This window comes from Aquarana catesbeiana, linkage group LG01 (assembly GCF_042186555.1).
Source record: "Aquarana catesbeiana isolate 2022-GZ linkage group LG01, ASM4218655v1, whole genome shotgun sequence".
In the NCBI taxonomy this organism is placed as follows: domain Eukaryota; kingdom Metazoa; phylum Chordata; class Amphibia; order Anura; family Ranidae; genus Aquarana; species Aquarana catesbeiana.
In genome coordinates this window covers 167283412-167302626 of record NC_133324.1, presented here as the reverse complement: position 1 = coordinate 167302626, position 19215 = coordinate 167283412, and the positions used below count along the sequence as shown (strand labels likewise).

The 19215-nt window shown below is 42.4% G+C and overlaps 1 protein-coding gene across 5 annotated transcripts in view; it reads left to right on the top strand.

The window, feature by feature from the left end:
- Nucleotides 1-19215, top strand: part of MCTP1 (multiple C2 and transmembrane domain containing 1) — a 1184139-nt gene that overhangs the window by 494183 nt on the left and 670741 nt on the right. For all 5 annotated transcript variants that reach the window (XM_073624522.1, XM_073624521.1, XM_073624523.1 and 2 more), the window contains 2 exons: nucleotides 10737-10907; nucleotides 12506-12636. In XM_073624522.1, coding sequence (XP_073480623.1) covers nucleotides 10737-10907; nucleotides 12506-12636 — 302 coding nt within the window. The remainder of the gene's footprint in view (nucleotides 1-10736; nucleotides 10908-12505; nucleotides 12637-19215) is intronic.

The following is a 19215-nucleotide window of genomic DNA, read 5'->3' as shown; positions in this document are numbered from 1 at the left end:
GGGGGGGGGGGAAACAGGGCAATTGCCCCCCCGAAAATATCACTGACTGCAATGCAGTCCCAACTCCCGAGTCTTTCTCTCTCAGTATCATCACCAGCCGATCAGTGGCACCGAGAGAGAGACTCTGTGTAATAATTACGCCGCTGCACTGAGGAGGTGGGTGGAGCCGCGCCGCTGGCTTGGCATCTGTATTTCCTACACTGGTTGCTAGTGCCTAGCAACCATTGACGTCAGTGAGTCACGTTGCCGCTGCTAAGGAGGATAGCGAAAGAGAGCCCCAGCATTCAGAGTGGAGTCTTCTTCTGACCGACTCCGTCCCTGAGTGAGAGTGTTGGCTCCACCCCCTCAGCTCCTCCTCCCTTCATCTTCTGCACAGTCCATACTGCAGGCCTCCGCCCCTGAGTGGGTGTTGGCTCCACCCACCTCCTCACTCCATCTTCTCCAAACTGCAGGCAGAGCGGCTTGAACCCGGGACATCTAATGTCATCTACTGCTGCCTGTAGAGTGCAGACAGACTAGTGCAATTACCAGATCCCGCTCATCTTATTGCTCCTGCGACCTGCATGGGAGCCCCTCCCACCACCAGAGGTCCAGAGCACCAAAATATTTTACTAAAAGTGAGTAAAAGAATAAATGAATGTGTCAAATCACAAAATAGATGTGTGCCATATTTGTCATTATGTATGAAAAAAAAAATGCCCTTAAAACTTGTTCAATTAACCCCTTCAGCTCTGGAAAGTTTTACCCCCCTTCATGAACAGGCCATTTTTTGCGATACTGCGCTGCGTTACTTTAACTGACTGACAACTGCGCGGTCGTGTGACGCTGTACCCAAACAAAATAGATGTTCTTTTTTTCCCACAAATAGAGCTTTCTTTTGGTGGTATTTGATCACCTCTGGTTTTTATTTTCTGCAAAATAAACAAAAAAAGACCAACAATTTTGAATTAAAAAAAAAACAATATTTTTAACTTTTTGCTATAAAAAATTTTCTAATTTCTTCATCAGTTTAGGCCAACGTGTATTCTGCTACATATTTTTGGTACCCCCCCCCCCAATAAGTGTATATTGATTGGTTTGCACAAAATTTATAGCGTCTACAAAATAGGGGATAGATTCATGGCATTTTTATTGATTTATTTTTTACTAGTAATGACGGCGATCAGCGATTGAAGTAAGCAACACCTAATTTTCTTGGCCCCTCCCGAGACTAGACTGTGGATCTCTGCGGAGGGCTCTGTAGCTCTCATCCAGCCGCATCTCTGCCCAGACCAGCCTGCTTAATTCAGCTGTCTGCTCCTTGTGCGTTTTTTCTTCCAAAAACAGCACCCGCAATCCATACTGCGACCAGTACCTTTCCTGGATGGAGGGGAGAACTTTTTCCTAGTGTCACTGCTGACGGGCGAGGGTTTCCTTCCAGAGTTCGCAGTGGATAGAATTAAACCATGCCAGCCTGACCTGCTCTGACACTGGTCCTCTGTACTGTATCTGCATCTCTCGCAACCTCCTTCTGAATTCCTCTTCAATGGTGGCTGGTATCTGTACCTCTCCTCTCCTCTCCTGCTATCCGGACCTTGGATCCAGGTGGAAGTTTGGATGTCCCAGACTGCAGGAAGCGTCCCACTGCTTTCCACCAATGTAACGCAACTTCCCACACTCCGCTTGAGTGCTTTCGTCATATACCGCTTCCTCCCAGTCTGAATATAGATATCAGATATTCCAACCGCTCAGAAGCACAAAACAAGTAGATACTTGTTTAGTTGCTGAACATGGACTCTTTTATTAGAACCAAATACAAGTCTTATATACAGTAGAAAAGGAGGTCCCCCCTCCTGCTCATATTACTCTAACAATACACCTGTAACCAGAAACCTAATTAACATGAGCTAATTAACTAATCCCTTAAAGCAGCCGATGTGACTCCGTAACTGCACTACACATTATCATAAACATCAACACATAACTCCTTCATACAATTGCAGGGTTAATTAGCACAAACAACAATGGATGAAAGACACTTAGAAGCTGTGGCAAGCCAGACTAGACTCATTTACATTATAGAAGACAACAGACAGGTGGCTGGAGTTGATGACATTAGCATCTAACAGTATGTGTCCCAACAGTATGAATCAGTCACTATTTCTAATATGGCATATACAGGGTTCCCAGAGTCTGTGTGTCATGGGGAGACGTGGACCTGAATCTAAAGTAACACCATCTCAAGGGTCCCCAGGCATACAGTTAACAAAGAGCACCATTTCCCCAAATGCCAGGGCCCATGATCGGTAGGCAAGAGGCTAGCATTCAGTCCCCTCCAAAAGCCTCTGTCCCAGGTGAGTCTGTCACAGTAATAACTATGAGTTATACAGTTTTTAGGCAGAGGCAAGATAGGCTTTCCTTAAGAGATGAGTTTTAAGGGTTTTCCCAGAACTGGACAGGATAGGAGATAGCCAGACAGATTGGGGTAGGGAGTTCCAGAGGATGGGCATACATCTATCATGAGAGCAATATGTGGACTGCTATTGCTGACCCCCTTGTACAATTAGTAGTTGTGTAGCTGTGTATTTATTTATTTATTTATTAGAGGCATTTATATAGCGCCAACAATTTACACAGTGTTTTACATACTGTTTATTCACATCAGTCCCTGCCTTCAGATCCTTATCTCATATTCACATATTCATACTAGGGCCAATTTAGACAGGATTACCTTTTAACCTACCTTTGAAGTTTGAGTACAGAACACCTGTGCATCCCCTTGTGGGTATACACAGCCCTGCCTGGGCATATGTGTAGTGCCCCAGTAGGCTACTACTGTTAAATTTAGTTTTTTTGGTCTTCCTGTAGCCAGCTGGAGCAACAATCGCTTAATATTGTCTGTTCTGGGTTCTTCTGGTGCAGGCTCAGTTACTTTCCTGAGCATCCCACTGAGTTATGGGATATAGTGGGTGGAAGAACCTAGACTCTGCCCTGGTCAGGGGAGTGGGTGAACCAGCCGGCGGCTGGGAGGGGTATAAATAGACTGGGACCCAGAAGAGAGGGCTCTTGTTCCTGGGGGAGTATGACCCAGCCTGAGGGCTGTGGCATCCCTGGGAGACTACCTGCAGCTGCAAGAATCATTTTTGGGGTCTCAGATTCTGTTTTGGCTGGGGGACATCTGGCCTCCTAAATATTTGCAGAGAGCTCATCTGAGGTTCCAGGACACAAGCAAATCAAGTACAGAAACTGACTGTTACTGCAGGCGGCAACATGGTATTCAGGTACAGTGGGGTTTACTTACTAAAACTGGAGAGTGAAAAATTTGGTGCAACTCTGCATAGAAACCAATCGGATTCCAGGTTTTATTGCCAATGCTTAATTGAACAAGCTGAAGTTAGAAGCTGATTGACGACTATGCAGAGCTGTACCAGATTCTGAAAACAATCAGTGAGTACAAGCCATTTGGAGACTTGCTTTAGCTTCATTTGGGAGAGCTTTTTCTTAGTACATCCAGGACTATACTTCTGTCAAGAAGTCCCTGTTTAGTACCAGTTTATCTTCACTGTAAAGAAGGTGCCCTCACCCTGAAGGAATAGATCAGATTTAGTGTCCTCTGCCACAGTTTGTTGAAGTTTATTGGAGTATCCCTAGGTTCACCTTAGCCCTTTCCCAGTTCTTTTAACAAAGTAAAAGACAAGTACAGCCTGTTCCCTGACTCGAGTGACTGTGAACTACCGTATGCCTGGCTGCTGTGTGCCTATCAGGTAATGGGACCTGGGACCAAAAACAGTCAGACCAGTCCAGGGTCTGCTCTACATATAGTATAGTACACCCCGTGTAAACGGGGGCTCATGAGGCCGCGGGCACAGGAGTGCCTAGGCTCACTCACAAACCAAGAAGTGTACTGTTATTTTCAGGAGGAATTCCAGACAAAAGGAAATGTTTTGGGTACTGCTTAGGCACAATTAACATTTCTAGATGTTCCTAATAACATAGCTGGTCTTTACATTTGAACTCAGGTCCATTTTGACTGTAAAGAGATATCAGGACTTATTTTTTATGACATTACTGGATTATGTTTCTTTTATCCAGTGTCTGCAGCATGAAAATTATGTGTAGTGAAATCTGCTCTGTTTATGCAACATTGATTCAGTAATCCTCATGTTTTGTAATATTAAAGCAATATGGTTTGTATAGAGAACAACCACTTAAATGTAAATAGGCAGAGAAATACAATTGTGCTCAAGTGTTGTACTGTATTTAGTCAATACACATAAACAGAGTTGGAGATTTCTCCAATGTATTATTCATCAAGCTCACAATCCAGCTTTCTAGTCTATGTTCTTTCACTGCCTTTTAAACATTGGTATACAGGGTATAACAGAGCAACAGCAGTCTATATGAGTATCAACAGATCTGCCTATGAGCACCCACCTTTTCTACTAACCACCCACCTCTCTATGGGGGACCTGATTGCCCTGCTGCCATAGCTGGAAGTTCCAGAAACCTTTCGCGATCAATACTCTTTCCTAAAGCTGAGATGTCAGATATGGAGGCTGCTTCCATCTTCATCCTTCTTGCTTCCGGGTTCATGGACTCCGGCTCTGTGACTGGTCTGAGCTGCTATGACGTCACTCCACGCATGCACGCAGAAGCCGCCTGTCGCAGCAAGGATGGCTGTTCCTTAGCATGCGCCAGTGATCACATTGGCTGAATGTACAGTAAATATTTCCTAATTGGTGCCCGTTTAGGAGATATTTACAGTGTAAATATGTAAGTATTTACACCCCTTGAAATTTTCCACATTTTGTCATGTTACAACCAAAAACGTAAATTTATTTTGTTGGGATTTTATGTGATAGACCAACACAAAGTGACACATAATTGGGAAGTGGAAGGAAAATGATACATGTTTTTCATTTTTTTTTACAAATAAATATGTGAAAAGTGTGGCGTGCATTTGTATTCAGCCCCCTTTACTCTGATACCCCTAACTAAAATCTAGTCGAACCAACTGCCTTCAGAAGTCACCTAATTAGTAAATAGAGTCCATCTGTGTGTAATTGAATCTCAGTATAAATACAGCTGTTCTGTGAAGCCCTCAGAGGTTTGTTAGAGAACCTTAGTGAACAAACAGCATCATGAAGGCCAAGGAACACACCCGACAGGGCAGGAATAAAGTTGTGAAGATAGGTTATAAAAAATATCCCAAGCTTTGAACATCTCATGGAAGATTGTTCAATCCATCATCTGAAAATGAAAAGAGTATGGAACAGCTGCAAACCTACCAAGACATGGCCGCCCACCTAAACTGACAGGCCGGGCAAGAGAGCATTAATCAGAGAAGCAACCAAAAGGCCCATGGTAACTCTGTAGGAGCTGCAGAGATCCACAGCTCATGTGGGAGAATCTGTCCACAGGACAACTATTAGTCATGCACTCCACAAATCTGGCCTTTATGAAAGAGTGGCAAGAAGAAATCCATTGATGAAAGAAAGCCATAAGAAGTGTTGTTTGCAGTTTGCGAGAAGCCATGTGGGGGACACAGCAAACGTGGAAGTAGGTGCTCTGGTCAGATGAGACCAAAATTGTACTTTTTGGCCGAAAAGCAAAATGCTATAAGTGACGGAAAACTAACACTGCACATTACCTTGAATACACCATCCCCACTGTGAAACATGGTGGTGGCAGCATCATGTTGTGGGGATGCTTTTCTTCAGCAGGGACAGGGAAGCTGGTCAGAGTCGATGGGAAGATGGATGGAGCCAAGTACAGGGCAATCTAATGCCCTGTACACACGATAGGATTTTCCAACAACAAAATCCATGTTTTTTTTCCGACAGATGTTGGCTCAAATATGTTGTCTTGCATACACACGGTCACACAAAGTTGGTAGGAAATTCCGAAAGTCAAAAACGCTGTGACCTACAACACATACAACGAGCCGAGAAAAATGAAGTTATAGCCAGTGCTGCTCTTCTGCTTGAATCTGAGCATGCGTGGCACTTTGTGTGTCGGAATTGTGTACACACGATCGGAATTTAAGCAAACGGATTTTGTTATCGGAAAATTTGAGAATCAGATCTCAAATTTTGTGCGACGGAAATTCCGATGGAAACTGTCTGATGGAGCCTACACACGGTCGGAATTTCCGACAAAAGGCTCCCATCAAACATTTTCCATTGGAAGATCCGACCATGTGTACAAGGCATTAGAAGAAAACCTTTTAGAGTCTGCAAAAGACTAGGCTCCATCACACATTTTCCATTGGAATTTCCGACACACAAAGTTTGAGAGCAGGATATAAAATTTTCCTACAACAAAATCTGTTGTCGGTAATTCCGATCGTGTGTACACAAATCCGACGCACAAAGTGCCACGCATGCTCAGAATAAATAAAGAGATGAAAGCTATTGGCCACTGCCCCGTTTATAGTCCCGACGTACGTATTTTACGTCACCGCGTTTAGAACGATCGGATTTTCTGACAACTTTGCGTGACCGTGTGTATGCAAGACAAGTTTGAGCCATCATCCGTCGGAAAAAATCCATGGATTTTGTTGTTGGAATGTCCGAACAAAGTCCGACCATGTGTACGGGGCATTAGACTGGGGCGGAGGTTCACCTTCCAGCAGGACAATGACCCTAAACATACAGCCAGAGCTACAATGGAATGGTTTAGATCAAAGCATATTCGTGTGCTAGAATGGCCCAGTCAAAGTCCAGACCTAAATCCAATTGAGAATCTTTGGCAAGACTTGAAAATTGCTGTTCACAGACGCTCTCCATCCAATCTGACACAGCTTGAGCTATTTCTATAAGAAGAATGGGCAAAAATTTCACTCTCTAAATGTGCAAAGCTGGTAGTGACATCCCTAAAGAGACTTGCAGCTGTAATTGCAGTCAAAGGTGGTTCTACAAAATATTGACTCGGGGGGGGGGGGGGGGGGGGGCTGAATACAAATGCAGCCACACTTTTCACATATTTATTTGTTAAAAAAAATTGAAAACCATTTATCATTTTCTTTCCACTTCACAATTATGTGCCCCTTTGTGTTGGTCTATCACATAAAATGCCAATAAAATATATTTACGTTTTTGGTTGTAGCATGACAAAATGTGGAAAATTTCAAGGGGTATGAATGTACATTACCTATAGGTAAGCCTTATTATAGGCTTACCTATAGGTAAAAGCCATGCATGGAAGTTTCCTTCCACTTTAATACATGAAATCTTAATGAAGACCTGTCATCTGTTTCTTTCCAGAGTACATTTTATTTTACATTTTTTTTCTCTTTTTTATTTCCAAAAATGTGTATTAGTTATATTCCAAGAACAATACAAAGGAATCATGTTCCATTGAACATATCAAGTAAAATAAAATGTTTGCCATTCAATGCAAGCAAGAGGAAAAAAGTAAAGACATTTTTGGTAGTCATAGAAAATTGTTAGGCCCCTTTCACACACATGGACCATTCGTTTCATCAGGTCAGTCACGTTTTTCAAAGAAAAAACAGATGAAGTTTCCATCAGTTTGTCATCAGTTTTTCATCCATTCTTCATCCGTTTTTACATCATTTTTTACATCCTTCAACTAGCGTCCTTATCCACTTGAGTCCTGGAGCCATTTATCTATGCAAAATTGGACCGTTTGTCCGTTTACATCCGTTTTTCATCCGATCCATTTTTCTTTACGGAAGAGAAATAGGGGTATGATCCGTCACCGAAGGAAGCGGATGTAAATGGATGATCATCCATTTACATCCGTTTTTCCATAGAGATGCATTGATGCCTGTTTTTCATCCATCAACAGATGGTCTGCACGTGTGAAAGGGGCCTTAAAGAGCTTCTAGTCCAGGGTTTTAGGGTACCATTACATTGACTGAAGTCAGTCGTTCCACTAACATACAGTAGAGGTGACTCTGTTACAAAATACATCTGAACATCAAAACTTTGCTGCTAAGGCAGACATTCCATCTACTTAAAGTGTCCAGAATGAAAGACAGGAATTATAGCAACTTAGTAAAGGAGAGACCCCCTGTGGACTCTCCAAGAGGGAGCTCGTATTCCCTAGACTCCAAGACCATTTGCTAATTTATGCACTTTAGGGCTCAAAGCTATGGTAGTTAGAAAAGTAACAGAAAAGAAAGTAAAGGAGAAAAGAGGCAAAGGAAAGATAGCTTTGACTTCACCAGTTCAAATGGCATTATAGATGACTTCCAGGACCTGGCAATGGAGAGTCTTGCCGCTACACATATGAACGCAATTATTCTCCTTGTATGTCTTCCCCCCACTCGTCTGCATAAGAATGCCTTCTTTTTTTTACCTTATTGTGACTGTTTACCAATGAGAACCAGTCTCCACAATATATCTTGCGTCATCCATATCAGATGAAGTGCTTTTGTTCAACCAAACACTTTATCATTTGAGCTCACTAAAAAGAAGTGTTTTCTCCAGTAGAACATGTGATACTTCAGCCTCATTGAGCCTTCTCCATTGTTACAGAAATGTAATTTCTACTGTCACCACTGACTGTCACATCCTAATATCCAGATGTATCTGCAGGCAGAGAGACAGGAAACTATAGCAGAAGGACTTAACATATTTTGCAATCATTATATACCATTCAACCACATTAGAATGAAACCTTGTCTTTCACACGTATGCCTTTTTGTGTTATGTAGGTGTGGTGTGTTGTAGGTTCACTGTGCTCCTTACATGCATTTTATACATGTTTCTTCCATTTTACTGGAAATCTCATATAAGGTGCATCAAGCATAATTATATTTGATGTTCCATGCCTTTAGCATTCATTCATACCAGCTGGCACGATAAAACCAGCTGTTTTAGGGTACAGGCTAGTGTCCATCATGTATATGTGGTGCCTTGCATTGGTACAATGCAAGACACTGTTTACCTTTCTGTTATTTTAATTTCATTGGAATATCACAAATGAATTTGGAGCTGCGGTGACATGAGGTGAGGTCCAGTGTGCAGCATGTCTGCAACCCACCTCAAGGCAGTATTGTGGAGTGAACAGGACACAGAAAACAATTGCTTTCTATGTGTCTTTGCTTTGAGCCTGTGTTGATCTGTACAGTTTAATGTAGGTCTCTGAACGTGGTGTGAATGAGCCCAATGGCACCCCCAGATGTATATAGGACCTACATCTTCTGGGCTCTGTTGCTGGTGGTACAACTGAAAATTTTGCCTGTGATTATATTTAGATATATACAACTAACTGTAGATACTTAGGAGAGATTCAAAACAGACCCCCTTGCATTCTTCTGTCTTCTAGATCGTAAGGTAAATTTAAAGAAAAAAATGACTTAAAGTGGAACTTTACCATAACAAATTAATAAAAAACAATGTTCTTTAGCAAGGAACATTCATTCCAGATTAATAACTATGCTATCAAAATCAGTGCATGCTGTAAATTGCCTCCAGCATTGCTCCAATTTCTTCTTGCTGGAGGCTGCCATTTTGCTGATGCCCAGAGCCCCTGAGCAGCAGTAAATCTTTAGGCTGTCAGCAGATTGGCCTCTAGTGGCTCTGATTTTCAGCACAGTGCTAAAAAAAATAGAGAACAACTGAGCATGTGCAGAGCAGGGTGAGGCAGTGTATTACTGGATTTTAAACAGTATAGGCACTTATGTTTAGTATTTTACATAGCTATACCTGCAAAAGAGGTCAGCCTGAAGTGATCTAGCAGGACTTAATTTTCTGACTAAAGTTCCACTTTAAGCCGGCCATACAGGATATGAAATTTGCCCGGTTCAGCAGGGTTGAATGGAAAAAAAAAAAGAATCATCTTTGGGCTGTCTAAAGATGTTTTTTTGTGCAAATCCCAATGTTCACAAACAATGCAATCAGCTTGTGTACTCATGACAACAGTCTGTAGGTGCAGGGGTGCTCTGTGCTAAAGGAAAAAAAGGTCAAGTGTTTGATGTAATTATTCATAATTACTTGTAGACATTTTTTTTTCGGCATTGTAGAAAACTGTGATGGTTGAAGGATGGTTCCCTTTTTTCCATGTAAATGGAATGATTCTTCAGTTGCTTATGCAAGGATGATTACCTATGTTTTGAGAAATCACTGAAGGTGCAGGGGTGCAAAAAGTTGTCAAGGGTGCAAACCTCTCTCATCTTTCATTTTTAATGGTTGAAAACTGCCCATTTATAGCCAACTTAGGAAATACTTTCTCCCCTTTCTCGGCTACAAAACTGCAACCTGTGCTATGTGACAGGGAGCTGCATGAACATGAGGCTCGGTTCACACATGGGCGGCACGACTTGCAGGTCGCCTCAGCGAGGCGACCTGCAAACGACTGCCGGGGCGACTTGCGAGACGACTTCTGCATAGAAGTCTATGCAAGTCGCCCCAAGTCGCCCCCAAAGTAATACAGGAACCTTTTTCTAAGTCGGAGCGACTTGCGTCGCTCCGATTAGAACGGTTCCATAGCACAGAACGGGAGGCGACTTGTCAGGCGACTAGGTCGCCTGACAAGTCGCCCCAGTGTGAACCGAGCCTTAGTAAGGATGACATTTCCAGTTCACTTCTTTTAACAACCAGTTTTACAACCTCTTCATATCCTAAACTGTTCAGAATTTATAACAGATACATGTTTATAAAAGTCTCAACTACTCACCAAAATATACTACTAGAATAAAGGTGATGCCAAGTACAACTAAGATATGACTAAAATAGAGCAAGAAGTCAGATCAAAAAGTAAACTTTTTTTTTTATCATGTCATTTAGTTTCAGACCCAGAGCTTAAGAATATCAGACCTGCACCGAAAATCCCACTTTTGGAGAGGAGTAGTGAGCATAACACTTATTGAAGGGCAAGATCTCAAAGCCATGGATGCTAATGGACTAAGTGACCCTTATGTGAAGTTCCGGCTAGGACATCAAAAATACAAAAGCAAGGTAACTGGTTTTTATGTGTGTTTTGTGTTGAAATTCAGAATTTTGTTAGTAGACTCTGCCTTCAGGGTTGTCTTAAGAGAATGGAGGGACTAAGTTGTGATGTGTGGACCTAATGTACACTATATTGCCAAAAGTATTGGGAAACCTGCCTTTACACGAACATGAATTTTAATGGCATCCCAGTCTTCGTCCACAGGGTTCAATATCGAGTTGGCCCACCTTATGTATCCTTCGGGGATATGAGTGTAAGCAAAATATAGGTACATTTTTTATAGGTTTTGGTTAAATAGCAGTAGACAGTTTTAGGCTTTATATCAACAGAAAACCAGCCACCACTAAAATTATCACTCCCAAAAAACCCTCAAAACAGAGATGCCAAGAAAATGATAAGTAGTGTGCGTAGAGGGTCTAAAGAGTGGATCTAGTACATACTGTTGTTTATCACAGATGTATTACTCATACTGGTTATCTTAAAAAATGGAAGATGTCCCTACTTCCATATCCATTACAAAAGACTGTTAAAGACGTCCAATATGTTATAAGAGACTCGGGCATATAACAAGAGAGAACATTAGTAACCATAATAAGGATACTGGGGGCAGTTGAATATTATTTTGTCATTGGTCCCCATCAATAAGGCTGCATATGGTTGGGAAACTACTAGTCAGCTTTCACATAAAGGGTCTATTTATAAAACATTAATTGGACCGAAGTCACACACTTCCATGCATGCTGCATGGATTTGGGCTGTAATTTTTGTATTAGAGTAATCCCTATGCTTGTTAGCGCCATCTAGTGGCCAAAATATTATTATATTTTCTCATTGGGGTATTTAAAAAAACGATACCCCATTCTGGCCACTAGATTGAGTTCACGACCATAATAGGGCGTACACACGGTCGGACTTTTCGGCTACAAAAGTCCGACGGATGGCGACGAACCAAATCCGGCGGACAATCTGATCAGCGGACTTTTCCAGTCGCAAATCTGACGGACTTTAGATTTGGAACTTGCTTCAAATCTTTACGTCGTAACTCCGCCGGACCCAGAAATTCGCTTGTCTGTATGCTAGTCCGACGGACAAAAACTGACGCTAGGGCAGCTATTGGCTACTGGCTATCAACTTCCTTATTTTAGTCCGGTGTACGTCATCACGTACGAATCCGTCGAACTTTGGTGTGATCGTGTGTAGGCAAGTCCGGTCGTTAGAAAGTCCGCCAAAAGTCTGTCGAAAGTCTGTCGAAAGTCTGTCGAAAGTCTGTCAGACAGGCTGTCGGACTTTTGTAGCTGAAAAGTCCGACCATGTGTACGCCCCATTAGAATTACTCTAATATAGAAATCATGGCCAACTTTTGTTCAGCATGCATAAATGTGTGTGATTTTTGTCCAACAAATGTTTCATAGCTAGGCCTTATAGCATTAGTGGTGTGTTAAATTGTATTTATTTAATATGGATTACTGATATAGGATGATATTGTTTACATGGAAGAAGGGCAGCATAATCAATGTATTCACACTATATTGATAGCATGTAGTACAACAATTCTCACTTATACTGCATAAAAAATCTTCACCAAAGTTTGATTGTCTCCATTTAGACTCTTCCAAAGACCCTGAACCCTCAGTGGAGGGAGCAATTTACAATGCATCTCTTCGAGGAACAAGGAGGTGTAATTGACATCACAGTATGGGATAAAGATGCAGGCAAAAGAGATGACTTTATTGGAAGGTAGGGGATTGCAAGAAAGAGAAAAATGCTTGTACCTGGTTATCTCTGTTCCTATAATTGCATCTTAAGTAAAGGCCAATAAAAATTCACATTTTAGCCAGCAGATGTCATATTTTACCTTTTTCTGGAAAAAAAGGTTTCCTCTGTTATTATGTGTTACCTAAAGTGCTAAAATATTCACTGAATGCCTAAAATAATCTGTTCATAATCTTGAAATAAATATGTCTATTTTGCACCCAGCTATGCATATATATTGTTAAACAAATAGATAGATAGATAGATAGATAGATAGATAGATAGATAGATAGATAGATAGATAGATAGATAGATAGATAGATAGATAGATAGATAGATAGATAGATAGGTGGGACAAGGTCATCTAGCGCCCAGGGCAAACATACCGGACTGCGCCCCTCCCTCTTTCCCCAGTTGATGACCAATCATCTTACCCACGCCTGATAACTATACCTGATCATTATACCTATGTATAGAGTGCAGAGGTCAGGACAGGTTAAATTGGGAGCAAAAATGATGTACAGGAGTCAAAATAATGAGTGCAGGACTCAAGAGTGGGTAAAGTGCAGAGACCAAGGAGTACACCCTAAAGCACAGCTGGACATACTATATATACATAAAACCACCCATGTACCTACCTGACCCAGGTGTCTTCTATGACTTTCTCTTTCATCATAAAGGTTCAAATCCCAACTCCAAGAAAATAAAGAAGTAAAAAAATCCACCCTTGCAGTGGGGCTCCTGTAATGCATGGGATACCTGTTTTTTGAACCTAGTAGCTGAGAATATGTATTAGCCACTTAAGGACAGAGCCTCTTTCTGAGATTTGTTACAAGTTAAAAACAGTTTTTTTGCTAGAAAATTACTTAGAACCCCCAAATATTATACATTTTTTTCCTAACACCCTAGAGAATAAAAATTGCGGTATTTGCAATTAAAAAATAAGACAACAGTAAAGTTAGCCCATTTTTTTTTATATTGTGAAAGATAATGTTATGCCGAGTAAATTGATACCCAACATGTCATGCTTCAAAATTGCGCCCGCTCGTGGAATGGCGACAAACTTTTACCCTTAAAAATCTCCATAGGCGACGTTTAAAAAAATTCTACAGGTTGTACGTTTTGAGTTAGACCCCTTTCACACTGGGGCGGTTTGCAGGCGTTATTACGCTAAAAATACCGCCTGCAAACCGCCCCTAAACAGCCTCCGCTGTTTGTTCAGTGTGAAAGCCCGAGGGCTTTCACACTGAAGCGGTGCGCAGGCAGGGCGGTGAAAAAAGTCCTGCAAACCGCTTTTTTGGAGCGGTGAAGGAGCGGTGTATTCACCGCTCCTAAACCGCTCCTGCCCATTGAAATCAATGGGACAGCGCGGCAATACCGCGGCTATAGCCGCGCTGTACGAGGGATTTTAACCCTTTTTCGGCCGCCAGCGGGGGTTAAAACCGCACCGCTAGCGGCCGAATACCGCTGCAAGAACGACGGTACAGCAGCGCTAAAAATAGCGCTGTTGTACCGCCGACGCCCCCACCGCCCCAGTGTGAAAGGGGCCTTACAGAGGAGGTCCAGGGCTAGAATATTTGCTCTCGCTCTACTAATTGCAGCAATACCTCACATGTGTGGTTTGAACACCGTTTTCATATGTGCTACTCATGTATGCGTTCACTTCTGCAAGCAAACTCGGCGGGACGGGGCGCGTTTAAAATGTTTTGTTTTTTTCTTATTTATTTTACCTTTTATTTTTTATTTTTACACCGTTCTTTAAAAAAAAAAGTGTCACTTTTATTCCTATTACAAGGGATGTAAACATCCCTTGTAATAGAAAAAAAGCATGACAGGCCCTCTTAAATATGAGATCTGGGGTCAAAAAGATCTCAGATCTTATATTTACACTAAAATGCAATAAAAAAACAAAAATGTTATCGTTTAAAAAAAAAATGGCCCTTTAAGAGCTATGGGTGGAAGTGATGTTTTGACGTTGCTTCCGCCCTGCAATGGTATGGAGACGGGTGGGGGCCATCTTCCCCTCACTCGTCTCCATACCCAGCAAGGAAGAGGATCCGATTGCCTCCGCTGCTGCCGACGGATCCGGTAAGCGATGGAGGGCAACGGAGCACAGCGGGAAGGGGGGCCCTCTCCCGCCGCCAATAAAAGTGATTTTGCGGCGAATCCACTGCAGAGACCATTATCGAAAATCTGCCCACCAAAGAAGAGGATACCAGGATACCAGGGTTATGGCAGCTAGCTGCTGCCATAACAAGGATATCCCTCTTCAATATTAGGACGTATATCGGCGTGCGGCGGTCCGGAAGTGGTTAAACCCTACACCAAAATTGTAATACATTGCAGTTTATAAATTGTTAGATGTGGTGGCTTCACTAGTTTTCTTTTCTTAGGCTTTTCCCCCTCTGGTTTTACCAGGTGATCTGGCCAGTAACATACTGTGCCTCCTATATTCAAGCGCCCCTCTCCAGATCAAGGAGCATAGGGGGGCACCTTTGGACAGCACTATTGTTAGTCTAGGGGGAGGGGAGTGTTAGTACTAGCATATTTAGGCTATGTTTCCACTATTGCGTCCCCAAAGTTGTGCGATTTACACTGCGACTTTACAATGCGATTTATGTTGCAATTTGATGTGACTTTAAAAACGACTTTGATGTTCTGCGATTTAGCCAGAGTGATGTAATTCCTTATCCTGCTTAGTTACTTCCCCTTCCTGTCTTCCACACCCACGTACATCAATATAGGAAGTGATGTATTTGGGAGGAGCAGAGATCATGTGCTTCTGTAGACTTCCGTGGAAGTCGCAACAAAGTTGCTGTGTCAGACATGTACATGCGACTGCATTGCGACTTAATACCTTTCTATGGAGAACAAGTCGCACCGAAGAGGGAACAAAGTAGTGCAAGAACCTTTTTTGGAGACGCTGCGACTTGAGTCGCACTAATTAGAACAGGGACCATTGAAATACATGGGTTTTGACTTCTCATGCGTGTCAAGTCGCAAAACAAGTCGCAGTAGTGGAAACAGAGCCTTAGGCTGGATTCACACCTATGCATTTATAATGCTTTTTACATTTTGCAGATTTTCATTACAGAACGTATTCCATAGGAAACCATGTTAAATGGACTGCAGTGCAAATCTGCAAAATGCAAAAAGCACTAAAAATGCCTAGGTGTGAATCAAGCCTTAGATACAATAACAAATTGAAGACTCCGCCCATGTTCACACTGACAGCAGGATTGAAATCGTGCAAGTTCAGCTGAACTCGCACGATTTCATACCCGCATGTCAGTCCGACTTCGGGAGTGATTTCTGAGACATTGCCAACAATAGCCACCGCTTTGGCATGCGATTTGACATGTCAAATCGCATGCCAAATCGCATCAATCATTGAAAAGTGAGCTGAAGCCTAGGTTCACATTAATGATCAATGTGAACCTAGGCTTTAGCTCACTTTTCAATCAGTTACAGCAAACAGTCATTGTAAGCACACCGGTCAGTGTTAAATGGTTAGAAAGAAAGCCTAAAAAAAAAAAAAAACGAATGCAGCCATCACATCTAAGAATTGGTGAGCTGCAATATAATAAATGCTTGCTTCAGGGTTTAATACTGCTTTAAGGAATAAATACTTAAACTGAATCTTCAGTGGCCCCAAAAAATGAAAAGTCACCAGCTACAAGTCCTGCTGATTTTTAATATAAGGACACTTGCCTGTCCAGGAATCCATCATTGTTTTCACCTGGGCCGGGCTGGGCCAGTTCTTCACCAGTCTTCAGGTTCCCGGAACTGTCATGTCTACAAAAGGAAGTCAGCTGTGAGCCAAAGCGGCTTCACAGCTGCACTTTGTGATCCACACTGCACTCTGTAAATAGTCCCACAGCTTTCTGGGACCTGTGATATGTCGCAGAAAGTTGCTGGGAAAGAGGTGGGAACTTCTGCTCAGATTGCCCAGGTGTTAGAGGAGGTGAAAAAGAAAAACTTTCTCTTTTGGGTGCAGTTCCACTTTTTAGTACACATTCATAGTTTTTTTTTCCATTCACCCAGAAGCAGATTCCTGCACCCACATAAGTGAGGTAGATGCAGAAATACTCCCGTGGGACATCGTATTCTTATACTGAGACTTCCTGCTGTCAGAATTCACTGATCAGCGCTGCAGCCAATTTGGCTGCAAGCTGCTGACTGAACAAGGTTTCCCAGCAGTCCTATTTGACAGAAGCTGATCGGCTTCAAACAGAGAGGGCTACTGGCTACACAGAGATCGAAATTCAACCAATCCCTGCTAAACTGAATCTTGATTTGTGTGTACCTACGGTAGCTTTAGCTTATTCCTTGCTTCAGCAGGCTCCCTCCAGTACTATGATTTGTTCCCTGCAGCTGCTATGTATGTTGGGAGTGGCTGTGGTCACGCTCCAGGCTTCTCATCGTACCATGCGGGGTTAATGCTTTTGTATGGTATGCAATAATGCTGAGGTTTTGCGGGGAGGAGGAGAGCACTGCAGTTGGCTGGAGCAAAGAAACAGGCATGTGGAACGAGTTATTCTCCCCCAGCACTGCGAAGGTGGACCTTTTTACTTTTCTGGAGTTGGGATGTTATATGGCACCACATCCTTTGTTTTTTATGCTCAAATTCTTGAATAGGTGTGCATTATACTGGGATTTTTCCAGTGTAGATGATTTCCACATTATATCTTATTAAAAGAATGCTTTCTAATCAGGTATAGTGTGCACGTGGAATACATCTAAGTAGCGGACTGAAAAGTCTCAGGATAGTGCAAAGCTATTCAACAATGTTACTTTGTCTTTCAGTAAACCTGCAGTGCAAGGTGCATAGCAGGTTTACAGTACAGCACTGAACAGTGAGGAAAGCAGAGCAGTCGGGACTCACAGGTTGAGAAGCTACAGTGTGGAAGGTAGAGTAGCAAGGACTTTGAGTAGAAGAACACACAGACTGACATCCCTCCTCTGACATGTTCAGTATGCTCTGCGCCTGTTGAGCAGGAAGAAGTTCTCAGACTGCCATGTGTTGCCTTGCTTGCTCCACCCACCCAAGCTGCCGCTCTTACTATGAAAGCTTAGATGCAGTCGGATAGACTAACAGGAACACAAGACAGAATGAGATTGAGTTTCTCCTTTCTATAAAGGGGCGTGGATCCTGCCATAGAAAGTGGGCTCTGGGCTGCCAATAGGTATGAAGGCATCCTCAGCTTTGTTTTTGGGATGCAACAGAGGTTGGAGCATGGTGGTGGATAGATTCTTCTGCATGGTCCCAACCTTACGCCCCCTCCCACACTCCGCCCAGGGCAGCTGCCCCCCTCTTGTACCGGCCCTGGATAGATAGATAGATAGATAGATAGATAGATAGATAGATAGATAGATAGATAGATTTGTACTCACACCCTAGAATTTGGGGTTTCCAGGGCACTCTGATAATAAACTGAAGCAATGTTAGTGGGGCCAGCGGCAGAAAAAAGGAAAAAATGAATAAGGACCTTCTGATGTGCATGCAAACAAAGTTACTTGCACAATCTTCAAACAGATTAAAATGATTTAAGCAGCATCCCTTTACACATTCTTGACACCCCAAAACATCCCGCTAGCTCCCTCCCCTTATGCATCAATCAAAACAAACTACTGGAGGTTGTATCCTTTAAGGCAGGATATCTGAGGCTGGTCAGTGAGCTCCCTTCCTGCCTGCACATGTCAGCAGAATCTGACTTTCTGCAGTCAGCACTAGAGAGCACTGAACCAGAGCGTTGCTGAGTGCTGGGGGTAAATGGAGGGGAAAGGGAGGGTGGCAATGGTTTGGTGGAGCCGCTGCGAGATGAGCACTATCAATTGTAGACTCAGGAGCTAGTCTTCTGTGTTTACAAGTGATAGTAGTAAGCGGCAAGCACAGGGCCAGCACTGAAGGTGGGGGCACTCTGTTTCGCCACATTTCCGCTGGAAAAAAAAAAATCCCTTACTGTAGCTTTGCGTGTACATGTTACTTTTATTTTGTGTTCTTGTCTTTGCTATTCTTCTTCTGCTTTCCCGTCATCAGCTAAAGTTTTACTGAAAACACTCATTGTTATGCTATGTATATTGTCAGGCATGTTGTGCATACATTTATAGACGGTATGTCTTTATTTTATTAGAATTCTCAAGAAAGTTACAATGACACAAAAATTACATGGCACCTCCAATGTGCCAGGTAACCACCAGTGAAATGTGATAAACTGGGGAGGCCTAGACAATACAATCATATGATTTATATATGGAGTGATATTATCATAAAACATTGCTTCCATAAAGTACATTGCAGATTGTGAAATAGAGCAACTCATTTAAAGAACATAGTTCATTTTGTTTTATTTGAAGATAAATGTAAAATTCAAGGTTATCAGATTGTCACATTGTAGCATATGAAATCATGCATTATGCTAAAATAATCACCCCTTCCTGTCTCTCTCAGTATGTCAGTGCTGAAGGTACAGTAGTTAGGTGTGCGCAGAATGGCAATGAATGTAGAGGGCCAGCACAGAATACTTATACAGGGTGCATTACATGCATAAATGGCAAGGATTA